At 37.9% G+C, this 14,624-nt stretch overlaps 1 protein-coding gene and 1 pseudogene across 6 annotated transcripts in view; both read left to right on the top strand.

Moving 5' to 3' along the window:
- The window catches only part of SBF2 (SET binding factor 2), a 530,998-nt gene that overhangs the window by 327,270 nt on the left and 189,104 nt on the right, over nucleotides 1–14,624 (top strand). For 5 of the 6 annotated variants that reach the window (XR_004026025.1, XM_030794549.1, XM_030794548.1 and 2 more), the window contains 3 exons: nucleotides 1,237–1,441; nucleotides 5,849–5,958; nucleotides 7,612–7,761. Coding sequence is in view for 5 of the 6 variants with exons in the window: in XM_030794549.1 (XP_030650409.1) it covers nucleotides 1,237–1,441; nucleotides 5,849–5,958; nucleotides 7,612–7,761 (465 nt within the window). In the remaining variant the exon portion in view is untranslated. The remainder of the gene's footprint in view (nucleotides 1–1,236; nucleotides 1,442–5,848; nucleotides 5,959–7,611; nucleotides 7,762–14,624) is intronic. The other variant, XM_030794550.1, reaches the window with a different exon arrangement.
- LOC100591468 lies at nucleotides 9,942–11,019 on the top strand (annotated as a pseudogene).

Here is a 14,624-nt window from a genome sequence, read left to right as displayed (position 1 = left end):
TTAAATAAAATGTAAAGTATGTGAGAGAGTGGCAAGTGATATAGAGAAAAATATAACAGGGATAGGGAGTGTGTTGGGGGAGAGAGTATAATTTTAGATAAGGTGATTGGGAAAGGTGGCTTTTGAGCTAAGAAATGCAAGAAAGGAAGGAGGATGCTGTACAGATTCATGGGGCACAGCAGTCCAGGCAGAGAGAACAGTTAAGTGCAAAGGCTTTGAGTCAGGAACAAGAAGTTCTGTGTGTCTAGAGCAGAAAAAAATGAAAGAAATCATGGCAGGACACAACATATAGAAAGGCCAGATCTTGTAGGGTGTTGTTAAGTTGTTTTAAGAACTTTGGGTTTTATTGTGAGTGAGATGACAAGCCATTGGAATGAACAGAACGGTTATGTGATGAACTGACATACTCTTAACTAGATCACGTAGTCTGCAGTGTTGAATGAAGGAGTACAGGTGGAAGCAGGGAGACTGGGAGACTGTTGTATTGCTGTAACGTGAGGTGTTGACTTGAACCAAAGTGTTGTGAAACTGGCCAAGTTGTAAACATTTTAAAGGTGTAAAGTCCACAAGATCTGCAGAGGAATGGATAGTTGGGTGTTAGAGAATGGCATTAAAGGTAACTCTAAGCTTTTTGTCTAAATGGTTGGAAAAAATAAATGTGCCATTTACTGATGTGAGGAAGACTGAAGAAAGCAGGGATAGAGGTGGGTGAAGATTAAGGGCTCCATTCTGGACATAGGTTTAGAATTTTTTTAAAAATCCAAGTGAAAATATTGTATAGAGAGTTAAACATGTGGGTATGAGGTTTAGGAGAAAGCTTGTTTAAAGAAAAAAACTTGTGAATTGTTGGTATTTGTATGGTTTAAAGATAGGAGACTGGAAGTGATCACCAAAGAATGAGTGTTAATAGAAAAAATACCCAAGGACTGAGCCCTGAGATATTCACATTGTTAAGAGATTAGGGAGATGAGAAATAGACAAAGATGTAGCAAGAAGACCTAGAAACCAAGTAAAGAAAGTGTTCATGGAAGAGGAGGACAGATGCCCAGGTGTATCAGATGCTGGTGATAGAGCATGTAAGAAGAAGTAAGATTTTGGTACTTCATGTTTTATGGCGTATATATGAATGTATGTATAACCACCCAGCTTGTGTCCCTGTAAGCTCCCACTCCTTTCCTGGTGATCTGCCATTGTTATTTTAACTTGGAGTAATTTTACCTATGTCTGATATTACAGGAGAATCCAAATCCTCATATGGCATTTCAGAAAGTTCCGCGGCCAACAGAAGGATCCCACTTGCGAGTTCATATTCTTCCTTTCCCAAAGATTAATGAAGCCCGGGTTCAGGAATTAATACAGGAAAATCTTGCTAAGAACCAGAATGCACCTCCTGCCACACGAGTAGAAAAGAAATGTGTTGTGCCAGCAGGTCCACCTGTTGGTATGTATTTGTCTGTCTGTTTTAAAAGTAAACTTTTTATAAAGATGTAAGACGCAAAAAGGAAAACTGTGCAATTTGATGAATTTTCACAAAGTGAACAAACTCCTGTAGCTAGAATCAGAGCATTATCCATACTCAGAAACTCTGTTTCATTCACTGCCTCCCAAAAAGGGTAATCATAACCCAAACACTGCCACTATAGAATCTTTTCCTTTTTTAATAACAGCTTTATTGAGATATGTTACATACTGTAAATTCACCAATGTAAAATGTGCGATTCCATGATTTTTAGTATATTTACAGACTCATTCAACCATCATTACTATTTAATTTGAGCATATATATATATATATATATATAGAGAGAGAGAGAGAGAGAGAGAGAGATGGAGTTTTGCTCTTGTTGCCCAGGCTGGAGTACAATGGTGTGATCTCGGCTCACCACAACTTCTGCCTCCTGGGTTCAAGCAATTCTCTTACCTCAATCTCCTGAGTAGCTGGGATTACAGGCATGCGCCACCTCGCCCAGCTAATTTTGTATTTTTAGTAGGGACAGAGTTCCTCCATGTTAGTCAGGCTGGTCTCGAACTCCCGACCTCAGGTGATCCGCCCACCTTGGCCTCCCAAAGTCCTGGGATTACAGGCATGAGCCACTGCGCCCGGCAAGAATGTTTTTATAACCTAAATAGAAACCTCACACCTATTAGCAGTCACTCCCCATTTCGTCCCCAAACCACCTTCTCCCCAGCCTTATACAGTAATCTACTTTCTGTCTCATAGCTTTGCCTATTCTGGACATTTTATGTAAATAGAATTATACAAAATGTAATATTTTATGACTGGCTTCTTTCATTTAGCATAATATTTCCAACATACATCTACACTGTAGCATGTATCAGTATTTCTTTTTTTGTTTGTTTTTTTTTTTTTTGAGATGGAGTCTCGCTCTGTCAGCCAGGCTGGAGTGCAGTGGTGCGATCTCCGCTCACTGCAAGCTCCGCCTCCTGGGCTCACGCCATTCACCTGCCTCAGCCTCTTGAGTAACTGGGACTACAGGCGCCCGCCACCAGGCCCAGCTAATTTTTTGTATTTTTAGTAGAGACGGGGTTTCACTGTGTTAGCCAGGATGGTCTCGACCTCCTGACCTCATGATCTGCCCGCCTCGGTCTCCCAAAGTGCTGGGATTACAGGCGTGAGCCACTGCACCAGGCCTCGTTTATTTTTAAATGTCTGAATAATACTCCGTTGTTTGGATATGTATCACGTTGGTTATTTATCCATCAGTTGATGGATATTTGAGTTGATTCTACATTTTGGCTACTATGAATAATGCTGCTGTGAACATTTATGTGCAAGATTTTGTGTAGATATGTTTTCAGTTCTCTTGGATGTATACTTAGGATTGGAATTGCTGGGTCATGTTTAATGTTTTGAGGAGCTGCCAAACCATTTTCCAAAGCAGTTGTGCCATTTTAGATTTCTTTCGTTCTAATTTCAGCCACTGATACTGAACATTTTTTCATGTGCTATTGGTCATTTCACTGTCTCTTTGCCCATGTTGAAATCGGGCTATTTGCCTTTTTATTATTGAGTTGTAAACATACTCTGTATATTCTATATATAAGTCCCCTACCAGATATATTATTTGCAAATTTTTCCCCATTCTGTGAGTTGTCTTCCTTTACTAACTTTTGTTTCTTTTTTTCAGCTATTGAGGAAGAAATATTAAAGTCTCCCATTATAATAGCAGAATTCCCTGTTTCTCAGTTTTTCCTGTTTTTCTTGATATATTTTGAAGTTGGTTAATTAGATGCATGTATAAAATGTGAATTAGGTTGGATTCTCCAAAGGAAAAAAATTCCAGATAGTAAACATATTTATTACAAGAAAATATGTTTTCTGGCTGGGCGTGGTGGCTCACGCCCATAATCCCAGCACTTTGGGAAGCCAAGGTGGGCGATCACTTCAGGTCAGGAGTTCAAGACCAGCCTGGCCAACATGGTGAAACTCCATCTCTACTAAAAATACAAAAAAATTAGCCAGGCGTGGTGGTATGCGCCTGTAGTCCCAGCTACTTGGGAGGCTAAGGCAGGAGGAGAATCACTTAAACCCAGGAGGCAGAGGTTGCAGTGAGCCAAGATCACACCACTGTACTCCAGCCTTGGTGACAGAGCAAGACTCTGTCTCACAAAAAAAAAAAAAAGAAAAAGAAAATGTGTTTTTTTTCTAATAACTCAGCCTAAAGAAAATTTAAAATACTGCTAAAAATATTTTAGAATTAAAAGTTTATAAACATAAACATGTTGCTCTCTCAATAAAGTATGTTATTAATTGGAGATTGTTAAGTTTTCTATTCTAATATAGATAGATTTTCAGTTTATGCCACCAACCTATGTGTGTGGGAAGCACCAGAGCCCACAATTGTGAATGAGCATTTCAGAGAGAAAAGTCATGTGAAATAATCAGTTTAACCAGAAAATTAATGTTACATGATTAAAAATGATTTGAAGAAAACTGGTAAAATTGAAGTAAGGTCTATAGTCTCATTCATTGTATTATGTCAGTTGTTTTCCTGATTCTAATAAAGCATAATTATGAAAGATGTCACCATAGGAGGAAGCTAGGTGATGAGTACAAGGATCTTCTTTGTATTACGTTTGCAGCTTATTGTGAGCATATAATTAGTTTTATTAAAAAGTTTAAGGCTGGGCGTGGTGGCTCATGCCTGTAATTCCAGCACTTTGGGAGGCCAAGGTGGGCATATCACCTGAGGTCGGCAGTTCAAGACCAGCCTGAGCAACATAGAGAAATGTCGTCTCTACTAAAAATACAAAATTAGCCGGGTGCGGTAGCGCATGCCTGTAATCCCAGCTACCTGGGAGGCTGAGGCAGGAGAATCACTTGAACCTGGGAGGCAGCCGAGATCGCGCCATTGCACTCCAGCCTGGGCAACAAGAGTGAAACTCCATCTCAAAAAAAAAAGAAAAAAAAGTTTAAAACATTATTTGAAGAATATAGGTTTTGTATTGATGAGATGAAAGGAATACTAATGAGTAAAATATGATAGTCTTTCTTCTTAGGTATGGGAGAAAGTGAAGGGATTGTGCCTTTAGAATCCAAAGAGTAGCCATAAAATATAAGTAGTCTTTTTGGCTTGAGAACCATTGATACTGTTCTCACTTATAAATGGGAGCTAAATAATGTGTACACATGGACATCAAGTGTGGAATAAGACATTGGTGACTCGGAAGGCTGGGAGGGTGGGAAGGGAGTGAGGGATGAGAAATTACTTGATGGCTACAATATACATCATTTTGGTTGATGGATACACTAAAAGCCCGGACTTCACCACTGCGCAGTATGTCCATGTGACAAGGCTGCACTTGTACCCCTTAAATTTATACAAAAAAAGAACTATTGATACTACCTCATTTAAACAAATGGCATAGTATAGTTCTTTGTGAAAGTATAAATTTTATATAAATACTACATTCATTTATATCCTTCTAATATTATTTTAATAAGTTAAATTTATTTAGGTAACTAGCTTAGTAGCCTAGGTAATACGCTAGAATTTTCTAACCCTATGGTAAAAGGTGAAAGGTGCTAGGTTTGCATGACTAAAAAGTGACTTTCCTAAGCCAGTGTAACAGTTCATTGATCATGATCATTTCTCTTTTTTTTGCACTACTTCTTTCTTTCAAGTCCCCTCTACTCAAATGTGTAATACCTAATATTTTGTGGAATGCAGTTTTTCTTTGGCAATATCTTAGAAATGTTAACAATATTACTAGTTGTAAACAAAGTTTAAAATAGATGTTTGCCTTTGTTTAATGTAATTTTACTTTGCAATGTGAATTAGTTTGCATAAAAGTTAAGTGTCTCATTAGAATCTATCCTGTGAAATTATTAATCAGCTAGCCTGATACTTCAACACTGGAACATGTAATCAAAATAATGATATGGAATACTTTCAATGCTTTGTAATAAGGGAAAAAATAAGGAGTAGGTCATATCAACAGTTTTTGTTTGTTTTCTAATAAGAGATGTGGTCTCACTCTGTCACCCAGCTGCAGTTCAGTAGTGCTATCCTAGCTCACTGCAGCCTTGGACTCCTGGGCTCAAGTGATCCTCCCACCTCAGCCTCCCGAGTCACTGGGATTACAGTGCAAGACACCATGCCTGGCTAATTTTTGTATTTTTTGTAGAGAAGGGTCTTGCTATGTTGCCCAGGCTTGTCTCAAACCTCTGGACTCAAGGGATCATCCCACCTCAGCCTCCCAAATTGCTGGGATTATGGGTGTGAGCCTCCACGCCCAACCTACAGGCTTAAAGTAATAGTCTCTTTGCTTTTGTAATTACCAAAGAAGTTTAATTTATTTGTGCTTTCTTTATATTCTTTTACTAGTTTCGATAATGGACAAGGTGACAACAGTTTTCAACAGTGCACAGAGACTAGAAGTTGTCAGAAACTGTATCTCATTCATATTTGAAAATAAAATTTTGGAAACTGAAAAGGTAATAAAATGTCATCTTTCCCAAGTAAGCATTTATCATTTCCCTTTCAGATTTACATGCCGAGGTTACCAGCTTCTCTCTTCTTTAATTCTATCCCTTTTCCTAATAAAGTATCCTCTCATTGTTTGGATCATTTTAAATGAATAGTGTCTAAGATTTAAAGCTGTTGGGCCAAGCTTAATTATATGACCACCCGAAATATATTCGTAGTAATTTTTTCTCTCAAACTTTTAAACATTGTTCACAAAACACTATTTTGGCATATTACTTAGAAACTTAACATTTTATTTATTTTATTTTTATTTTTGGAGACAGAGTCTTGCTCTGTCACCCAGGCTGGAGTACTGTGGCATGATCTTGGCTCACTGCAGCCTCTACCTCCCAGATTCAAGCGATTCTCCTGCCTCAGCCTCCCAAGTAGCTGGGAATACAGGCACACACCACTGCACCCGGCTCATTTTTGTGTTTTTAGTAGAGATGGAGTTTCACCATGTTGGCCAGACTGGTCTCGAACTCCTGCCCTCAAGTGATCCAGCCACCTCAGCCTCCCAAAGTGCTGGGATTGCATGTATGAGCCAACATGCTTGGCCAAAACTTAACATTTTAATATAATTTTATGTATTGCAAAGAATCTAGTTAGAATATGTAATGGATTATAGGAACTGTAATATTGAACTTAAATGTGCCTCCTTAGAGCATGTTTTCTTGCCTTCTTCAATGAAACATGCTGAACATACTGTAACCCTTTCTTACTGACTCATTGTCATAGTTCTGAATATCTATTTTCAGGGGTTGGTAAAGCGTGTAGAAATGTTTACCTTTACACTAACTGACCCAGTGCTCTTTACATTTTGTGCTTTTTGGTTTCTATGTTTTCTTACTGTTGGAGTCTTTCACTTCTCTTGCTTTCAACTTTCACATCCTATTTCTTATACCTGCTTTTAGTGATATCATGCCCTCCTACTTCTTATTTTCCCCTTTGTTCTGATTTTTTAGCTAAATAAGCTTATTATTATTATATATGAAGTGAATTAACTAAGTCCTACATGGTGAACTGAAGGAGGCATCTTTATGGATGTGCCTGTTGTAAAGCAAAAAGAGTTTTAATGCATACACCTAGAGATACCTATTTTTGCAACTCTGAGTCCTTTTTCTTTCCTTTTTTAAGATATTTAAATGAGAAGAGATTGTAGAACTTTTCAGTTATAAATTAAAGCTGAATAGTGATTAAGCAGCCAACCAGTTTAAAAGTATGAAATCACTTGTATTTCTTATTGTTTTAATTTTTCTTTCTGTTCTTGCTATGGAAAATTGACTAGTTATAGAAAGAAGATGTCTTACATATCTATGGCTTTGACTCATGATCTGAAGCAACAGTCAATTTGGTAACCAAAGTTTTGTTAAGTTGAAGAAAAAAAGTGAAATTAGGTGTTTTTCAATTTATCACATAATTATCTTATATTTCTTGCTGGTTTACATATGATAACCACAAATCTATTTTATAATTGGTCTTAATAATAAATCACCTCTTCCCTAGGAGTTTAATTTTACTAATAACTATGTTAAATAAATTACAGGATGCATTTGAATTTTCAGGATGATTGTTTGAAAGTTGTGGTACCATTTGGTCATTTGTACCTCTCTTGTCCTCAGACCCTTCCTGCTGCACTCAGAGCCCTTAAAGGAAAGGCAGCGAGACAGTGTCTCACTGATGAATTGGGTTTGCATGTCCAGCAAAACCGGGCAATATTAGACCATCAACAGTTTGACTACATAATAAGGATGATGAATTGTACTCTGCAGGTAATTTGTAGTTCTTTCAGATTATTCCTCTTATTTGAGAATACTTTTCATTTCTCCAGAATATTTTGTAATTACCAATATATCAGTGCTTGAGCCTACCACAGCTAATAGGATGAAGCGTCAGTATCTATATCATTTTTGTCAAATACTTTTTTATTACTTGGCATAAATATTAAGAGTTTTTGTTCTTTCTTTGTCTTCTCTTTGAAAATGCTAGATTATTTTACCAGTTTTGTAATATAAGCAAGTTCTTTGAAAATGAAAAGTCATCTTTAAAGCATTCAGTTATATATTACTTAATGTCTATAGTCACATCAGCCCTTTTCAGTCAGTTTTCAGTTGTCCAAGCAGAGGACAATGAATGGTGGATAATCCAAATGATAAGTGAATTACTTAATTAAGTATTTAAGTGCTTTGTGTTTGTAAAGCACAACAACAAAATTTCCACTTGGCTTCAAAATATGTGTATGATCTTTCAGAAACAAACTTCCCACAAAACAGTGAAGACAATTTAGGAGAAGCTAATAATCTTGTTTCCTCATCCTGCCTCCCTTGTTAGAGAGTCTATGACATTGGCATTCTGTTGAGAGGTGATATAAAGTTCCTTTCTCAAACCTTTTGCACAAGGTGGAAATGTAATTAAATATTAAGACTTCAAAGATCATCTGTGGGACTCCAGAAAAAGTAAATAAATGCATGTGAAATATCGGTACATTGGAAAGCAAGAATTATAGGATATAATTAATCAAATTTATGAATGAAACAAGGCCTAAATAAATGAGAAAATATACCATTTGCACGGAATGGAAGACTTAATATGTTAAAGATATCAATTCTCCCCAAAACAATCTACAGAGACAATGCAATTCCTATCAGAACCTTAAATAGAAGAATAAAAGCCTTAAAATTATCAATATACTCCTAAAGAAAAACAACAAAGCATAGCAATTTACCTTGTCGGGTATCAAAAATTTAGTTTAAGATTATATTATTTGGCCAGGCACAGTGGCTGATGCCTGTAATCCCACCACTTTGGGAGGCCGAGGTGAGCAGACCACAAGGTCAGGAGTTCGAGACCAGCCTGGCCAGCATGGTGAAACCCCATCTCTACTAAAAATACAAAAATTAGCCAGGCTTGGTGGCAGGCGCCTGTAATCCCAGCTACTCAGGAGGCTGAGGCAAGAGAATCACTTGAAACCAGAAGGCAGAGGTTGCAGTGAGCTGAGATCGTGCCGCTGCACTCCAGTCTGGGTGAAAGAGCGAAACTCTGTCTCAAAGAATAATAATAATTATTATTATTCTTTAAGACAGTGTAGAATTGGCACACTCATAAACAAATTGACCAACAGAATAAAATAGCCCAGAAACAAATGCACACATATATGGAAACATGATTTATGGCAAAATTGGCACCAGCGGTGAAAGATGAGCAGTGAAAAGATGAGCAGTTTCAATTAATAGTGCTGGGACATGTACACATAACATACCATTGATACAAAAAATGCATACATACTTCCCACCACACACAAGAATCATTTCCACATGTATTAAAAACTTAAATATGAAGAGCCAAAAAAAGCTAATCTATAAAGCTTGAAAGTTTTCAAACATAATACAGGAAATATCCTTATGACTTTGGGGTAGGGAAAGATTTGTTAAACTAGTCACAACTAGTGCCAATGTTAAAAGATTGATACATTTGACTACATTAAAATTAAGAACTTCTGTTCATTAAAAGATACCATAAAGAGAGTGAAAACATAAACCTCAGAGAGAGAAGTTAATGCTCAGATTACAAGAGCTACAAGCCAGGCATGGTGGTGTGCATCTATAGTCCCAGCTACTCAGGTAGCTGAGATAGGAGAATCACGTGAGCCCAGGAGTTAGGCTGCAGTACACTATAATTGCACCTATGAATAGCCACTGAACTCCAGCCTAGACAACTTATCAAGACCCCATCCCTTTAAAAAAGAAAAACACCCTACAAATCAATATTTTTTCAAAAAGACAACCTAACTTGAAAATGAGCAAAGATTTAAGTATCTTAAAAGGCAGAGCCGAGAATGGGAGAAGAGCAGAGTTTCTGAGCAGCACAGTGGCCTCCCCTCCTCTCTCCTCACCTCACTCTCACAGCCTACCTTTACCTACCCGCCTGCTCAGTGCCCAGAACACCTTCCACCATGACCACCTCAGCAAGCTCCCACTTAAGCAGAGGCATCAAGCAGTTGTACATGTCCCTGCCTCAGGGTGAGAAAGTCCAGGCCATGTGTATCTGAATCGATGGTACTGAAGCAAGACTGCACTGCAAGTGAGCCCAAGTGTGTGGAAGAGTTACCTGAGTAAAATTTTGATGGCTCTAGTACTTTGAAGGCTCCAACAGTGACATGTATCTCGTGCCTGCTGCCATGTTTTGGGACCCCTTCCACAAGGACCTCCACAAGCTGGTGTTCTGTGAAGTTTTCAAGTGCAATCGAAAGCCTGCAGAGACCAATTTGAAGCACACCTGTAAACGGATAATGGACATAGTGAGCAACCAGCACTCCTGGTTTGGCATGGAGCAGGAATATATAACCTCATGGGGACAGATGGGCACCCCTTTGGTTGGCCTTCCAGTGGATTCCCTGAGCCCCAGGGTCCATCTTAACTGTAGTATGGGAGCAGACAAAGCCTATGGCAGGGACATTGTGGAGGCTCATTACCAGGCCTGCTTGTATTCTGGAGTCAAGATTGCAGGGACTAATGCTGAGGTCATGTCTGCCCGGTGGGAATTCCAAATCGGACCCTGTAAAGGAATCAGCGTGGAAGATCATCTCTGGGTGACCTGTTTCATCTTGCATCGTGTATGTGAAGACTTTGGAGTGATAGCAACCTTTGATCCTAAGCCCATTCCTAGGAACTGGAATGGTGCAGGCCGCCATACCAACATTAGCACCAAGGCCATGCGGGAGGAGAATGGTCTGAAGTACATCGAAGAGGCCATCAAGAAATTAAGCAAGTGACAGCAGTACCACATCCTCATTTGTGCCAGGCCTGGCACCTAATTGGATTCCATGAAGCTTCCAACGTCAACGACTTTTCTGCTCGTATAGCCCATCATAGTGTCAGCATACACATTCCCCAGACTGTTGGCCAGGAGAAGAAGGGTTACTTTGAAGATTGTTGCCTCTCTGCCGACTGCGACCCATTTTCGGTGACAGAAGCCCTCATCTGCCTGTGTCTTCTCAAACCAGAGTTGAGCCCTTCCAGTACAAAAACTAAGTGAACTAGACCTCCAGCTTTCAAGCCCCTCCTAGTTCTTCATCCGACTCCAACTCTTCCCCTCTCCCAGTTGTCCTAATTGTAACTGAAAGGATGGAATATGAAGGTTTTTTTAAATTCCTTGTGCCCAGTTAATCTTGCTTTCTTTGTTTGGCTGGGATAAAGGGATCAAATTATTAATTTCTTTACATCTTTACCCTCCTTTTTTTTTCCCTGTCACTGAAGCTTTTTAGTACATTAGTGGGGAGGTGGGTGGTGAAACATAACCACTGCTTCCATTTAATGGGGTATGCCTGTTCAGTAAGCATAGCTATCAGAACAGACTGCATGTTTGAAGGAGGGGAATTTTTTCTTTGAGGTACCTGAGAGGGGAAGACCTGACTTATTCTGGTTAGGTTAGGATTTCCCTTTGTGGTAGAAATGTTTCTTAAAAGGTTATAACCAACTTTCTACTAAAAGTAGGGATTAGGAGAGAAGGTAGGGGTTGGGGATCAGGGAGGAGAATGCCCTTGGTCTCCTGCTTGTGTGGGACTAGCCTAGCTTGGGGTGAAATGCCCTCCTCTGAACACAAAGCTCAGTATAAACTGATGGATATCCCTACCTTAAAAGAAGAAAAGGTTCTTTTTGCTTGGTCCTCTATCACACAAAACAGAGTAGTATTTTTATATTTGAATGTAAAAACAAGGGTCGGGTGCGGTGGCTCACACCTGTAATCCCAGCCCTTTGGGAGGCCAAGGCAGGTGGATCACGAGGTCAGGAGATTGAGACCATCCTGGCCAACATGGCAAAACCCTGACTCTACTAAAAATACAAAAAATTAGCCGGGCATGGTGGCAGGCGTCTGTAGTCCCGGCTACTTGGGAGGCTGAGGCAGGAGAATCGCTTGAACCCAGGAGGCGGAGGTTGCAGTGAGCCGAGATCACGCCACTGCACTCCAGCCTGGGCGACAGAGCAAGACTCTGTCTCAAAAAAAAAAAAAAAGTAAAAACAAAAAGATTATATATATATATATATATATATAGTTTTGTGGCTTATGTGTGTTTTGCTAAGGGAAAAACAACATACAGGTCACGGGGTACCAAATTTGAAGCAAATAGTCTAGACAGAAATCAAGTAGCCCCTTTTGAGTAAGGAGTGAGGGAAGTGGTGCTTGGAAAGTTGTTGATTTGCGGTTAGTCCCTCATGACCACTCTAGGGTTTCTGTGCCCTGCCCACCCTCTGGAGAAGACAAATACTGGTCAGTTAACAGATGACATGTTACTAGCAGTCACTTGATCCCCATGGCTTTGGTTTAAAAGACATATACTTGTCCACATGGGTTTAGAGGTAAGAGTTAGCTGGTCAACTTGAGCATGTTACTGACAGAGGGAATATTGGGGTTATTTTCTGGTGAGAATAACATGTCACTAAAGCAGGACTTTTGATATATTAAATTTTTAAAAAACAAAATAGAAGTTTAGATTTTAATCAAATCTGTAGAGTTTCTAAGTAATTTTTACAGAATTGCTTGTTTGCTTTAACTGTCTCCTTCTACCTCTGCTTTTGGAGGATATGGGGACAAGGCTAGAGTCAAAACACTTGAAATTTTGTATCCCAGTGTCTTTTCTCCCGGTGTGAAATATTCCATTCTTTTGTTAAGACTACTGAGGAGTTATTTTTTTCTTTTGTAATAAGAAACAAACCCCACCTTTATCTCTACATTTTCCCTACCATTCTCTGGTTTTTGTGTTTGCTTCAGGGGGCCAGCTGTGGTTTTCTCTTGCCATGATGACTTCTAATCGCCATGTACAGTATGCTCAAAGTCAAACAACTCCTTACTATAAACAAATTGTGTAACTGCCCAGAGCAGCACTTATAAATCAGCCTAACATAAGATCTCCAAAAAAAAAAAAAGATTTAAGGAAACCCACTTGGATGATAAGTATATAACAAGATGATCTGTGTCAATAATTAAAGAAATGCAAATTAAAACTATAAGGAGAGCCTTTTACACTCACTATTTGGCAAGAATTAAAAAGTCTGATAATTATCAAACAAATGTATGGAACAAATAGAGTGTATAAACTCTGCTAGTGAACGTGTAATTTGGTATAGCTACTTTAGAAAATTTAATAAGATCTGAGAAATAAGATTATTTGTCATTATCTTATAAAGCTGCATATGAAGTGTACTCTATCACCTAGTGATTTCATTCCTAGAGGAGCTCTTGCCCACATACATCAAGAGACATGTACAAAAATGTTAATGGCAAGATTGTTCAAAATAGCAGAAAACTTGAAATGACTCATATGCCAACCAACACTAGAATGGGTAACTTATATCTTCTTACACTAGAATAGTATATATCAGAGAAAATAAATGAACTGCAGTTACAGGGGATAATGTAGATGAATCTTAAAGGAGATAATTCTGTACAAAAATAAAAAGACAATTCAGCACTGTCATGAGTTACAGAAAAATAAAAAGGAGAGAAAAAGGACAATTCAACTATAATATGGTTCCACTTTACAAAATTCAAGTGCATGTTATATACTATTTAAGGATATTTAATCTAATGATACAAACATACGTGGTAAAAGTATTTTTTTTAAACTAAGGTAATAAGAAACAAAATATTTAAGAAAATTACCTCATTCTTCATAACCTTATAGCTTATGCATATTTTATGTCTTAAGGTACTGACTGCTGTTAGATTTTTACAGGGCATATTCATCTTCTCAAACTCACTTCAAACATTTTGTAGATTGTATAAGTTAATTGACAAGTTAGGGGATGATTCACTTTTACTGGATATACATTCTTTATGCGACAATAGATATAATACTTTATAATGGCAAAAATCAAAAACAACCTAAATGCCTACCATTTGGCTAGTGATTAAATATGGTGCAACTCTTCTTTAGAACACTGTTCAGCTACTAAATAGAAACAAGTAGATCTATATATGTACTGATACGGAAAAATTTCTTATATATTGCTAAGTAGGCAAAAGGGAAGTTACATAAAGCAGATATGAATCTATTTTTGACCTAAAATTGTATGTATGTATGTATGTATGTATGTATGTATGTATGTATATGATAGTAAAAACCTGGAAGGATATTTACACCAAACCCTGTTAAGATTATCCTGATAAGAGAGATACCAATGATTAACTCTGGGATGTGGATTAGAAGAGTTTTGATTTCCATTTTAAACCCTTCTCTGCTTGAAACATACACATATAACTACATTATATAAGATACATAACAAGCATGTATTACTTTTATAATTTGAAAAAAGTCCTCAGTTTTTTAGAAAGGAAATTTTAGCATCCTATGAGAAGAACTTGCCCTAAAAAAGGCCCTGTCTTTTGTTACTTTATTACAATTACTTTGTTACCATTATTATAGAGGATAAAGGAATATAATTAACAGATTAAGGTCTCTAGAAGTCCTAAAGTCAGGTAATTTCCTGATTCCCCAATAATTGGTATTAAAATTACAAAAACCATTTTGGAGTTTTTTGCTATTAGTACTTTCTGTGCTGTTTATTAGCTGAAGAACTAACTGTTAAGGCTTTCTGTAAACTTAATGTTAGAATTTGCAAATTATGGCACTTATAGA

Source organism: Nomascus leucogenys, chromosome 15, assembly GCF_006542625.1.
Source record: "Nomascus leucogenys isolate Asia chromosome 15, Asia_NLE_v1, whole genome shotgun sequence".
NCBI lineage: Eukaryota > Metazoa > Chordata > Mammalia > Primates > Hylobatidae > Nomascus > Nomascus leucogenys.
This window is presented reverse-complemented; position numbering and strand designations above follow the sequence as displayed.